This window comes from Aptenodytes forsteri, unplaced genomic scaffold, assembly GCF_000699145.1.
Source record: "Aptenodytes forsteri isolate BGI_AS27 unplaced genomic scaffold, ASM69914v1 Scaffold471, whole genome shotgun sequence".
Lineage (NCBI taxonomy): Eukaryota > Metazoa > Chordata > Aves > Sphenisciformes > Spheniscidae > Aptenodytes > Aptenodytes forsteri.
Genome location: NW_008795862.1, coordinates 1,269,406 through 1,270,567, shown reverse-complemented (window position 1 = coordinate 1,270,567; position 1,162 = coordinate 1,269,406). Strand labels below are relative to the sequence as shown.

The 1,162-nt window shown below is 68.2% G+C and overlaps 1 protein-coding gene across 1 annotated transcript in view; it reads right to left on the bottom strand.

Moving 5' to 3' along the window:
• Position 1: 1 nt before the first annotated feature.
• SEMA6B (semaphorin 6B) overlaps positions 2-1,162 on the bottom strand; it is a gene marked incomplete at its 3' end in the record, with an annotated part of 60,514 nt that continues 59,353 nt past the window's right edge. The window contains exons 13-15 of the mRNA XM_019473325.1: positions 895-1,026; positions 625-683; positions 2-525 (exon numbers count right to left, since the gene is read on the bottom strand). Of these exons, the coding sequence (XP_019328870.1) occupies positions 2-525; positions 625-683; positions 895-1,026 (715 nt within the window). The remainder of the gene's footprint in view (positions 526-624; positions 684-894; positions 1,027-1,162) is intronic.

The window sequence follows — 1,162 nt, the reverse complement described above, 5'->3', positions numbered from 1 at the left end:
AGGAGAGGGGGATGCCGCGAGCCGGGCGGCTGGAGCCGGCGTGCAGCCGGCCGGCGCCGGCAGCGGTAGTGCCAGATCCACCGGGGTCCCGCAAAGCGGCGTTGATGATGTTGTGGCTCTGCTCCCAGGTGCAGTTTTGGAGGGCGCCGGGGCAGCGTTTCTGCTGCAACGGGGTCTGCTCCGGCGTGGGCAGGACCCCCGAGTCCAGGTCGTGTTGGGTGACCTTCCCCAACTCCTTGGGCCAACCGTTGGGCATGAGCGGGGCCAGCAAGGCGCCGGGTTGCCCGCCGCGCGCCCGCCGCTCACCCAGCCGGCTGACGCTCACCACCGACTCGCTGTGCGCCAGGATGGTCTCCTTGTCCTTGCGGCGTGCCAGCTCCTTGCGGTCCCGGTGGCCGATGAACCAGCAGACGCTGAAGCCGGAGATGACGGCGCCGATGACAAAGGCGGCTACGGAGGAGATCACCAACAGGTTCACCGATACCAGCCCGTCCGGCTCGTCCACGAAGCTCTCCGTCACCAGCCCTGGGTGATGGCAGGGGGGACACGCAAGGGGACGGCCGAAGAGGAAGCCTGGCGGTGCCGCCGCCGTGTCCCCGAGCCCTGTCCCTGCCCCGCACTCACCCTCGCACTCGCCCAGGTGGGACGTGCTGCCGCCGGCGATGTCCTGCTCGAAGGCCACCCTGGGGGGGGTGTTACAAATTATGGGGGAGTCAGTCGGTCCCAAACAGCTTGGCAGAGGGCTCCCAGCTTGCTTCGGCAAGCGATGAGTTTGCTGGGCCTCAGCAGTATGGGGGTTGCAGGAGCCGATGCTCTCTGGGGAGCCCCTGAGACCCCGCTGTCATCCCCCCCCCAAGTCCCCCAGCGTTCACCCCCGGGGCCTGGCAGCCTTACCGGGGGCTGGGCTCCAGGAAGACGCAGGAGCCCTCGGGCGTCCAGCCGCAGTAGGGATCCCGGCTCACGAGGCAATTCCTGGCAGGGAGCAGAGACGTCAGGATCAGCCAGGACATGGGGGGGGGATGACACCTCAGCCCCCACGAGGCCCTGCACCATGCCGTGCCTCAGTTTCCCCTGGCTGTGCTCCCAGCCATGCTGAGCCCTTCCCAGCCGAATCGTGCCACAGGGCAAATTCCTGTGACGTGAAGGTAACCCCTCTCCGCTC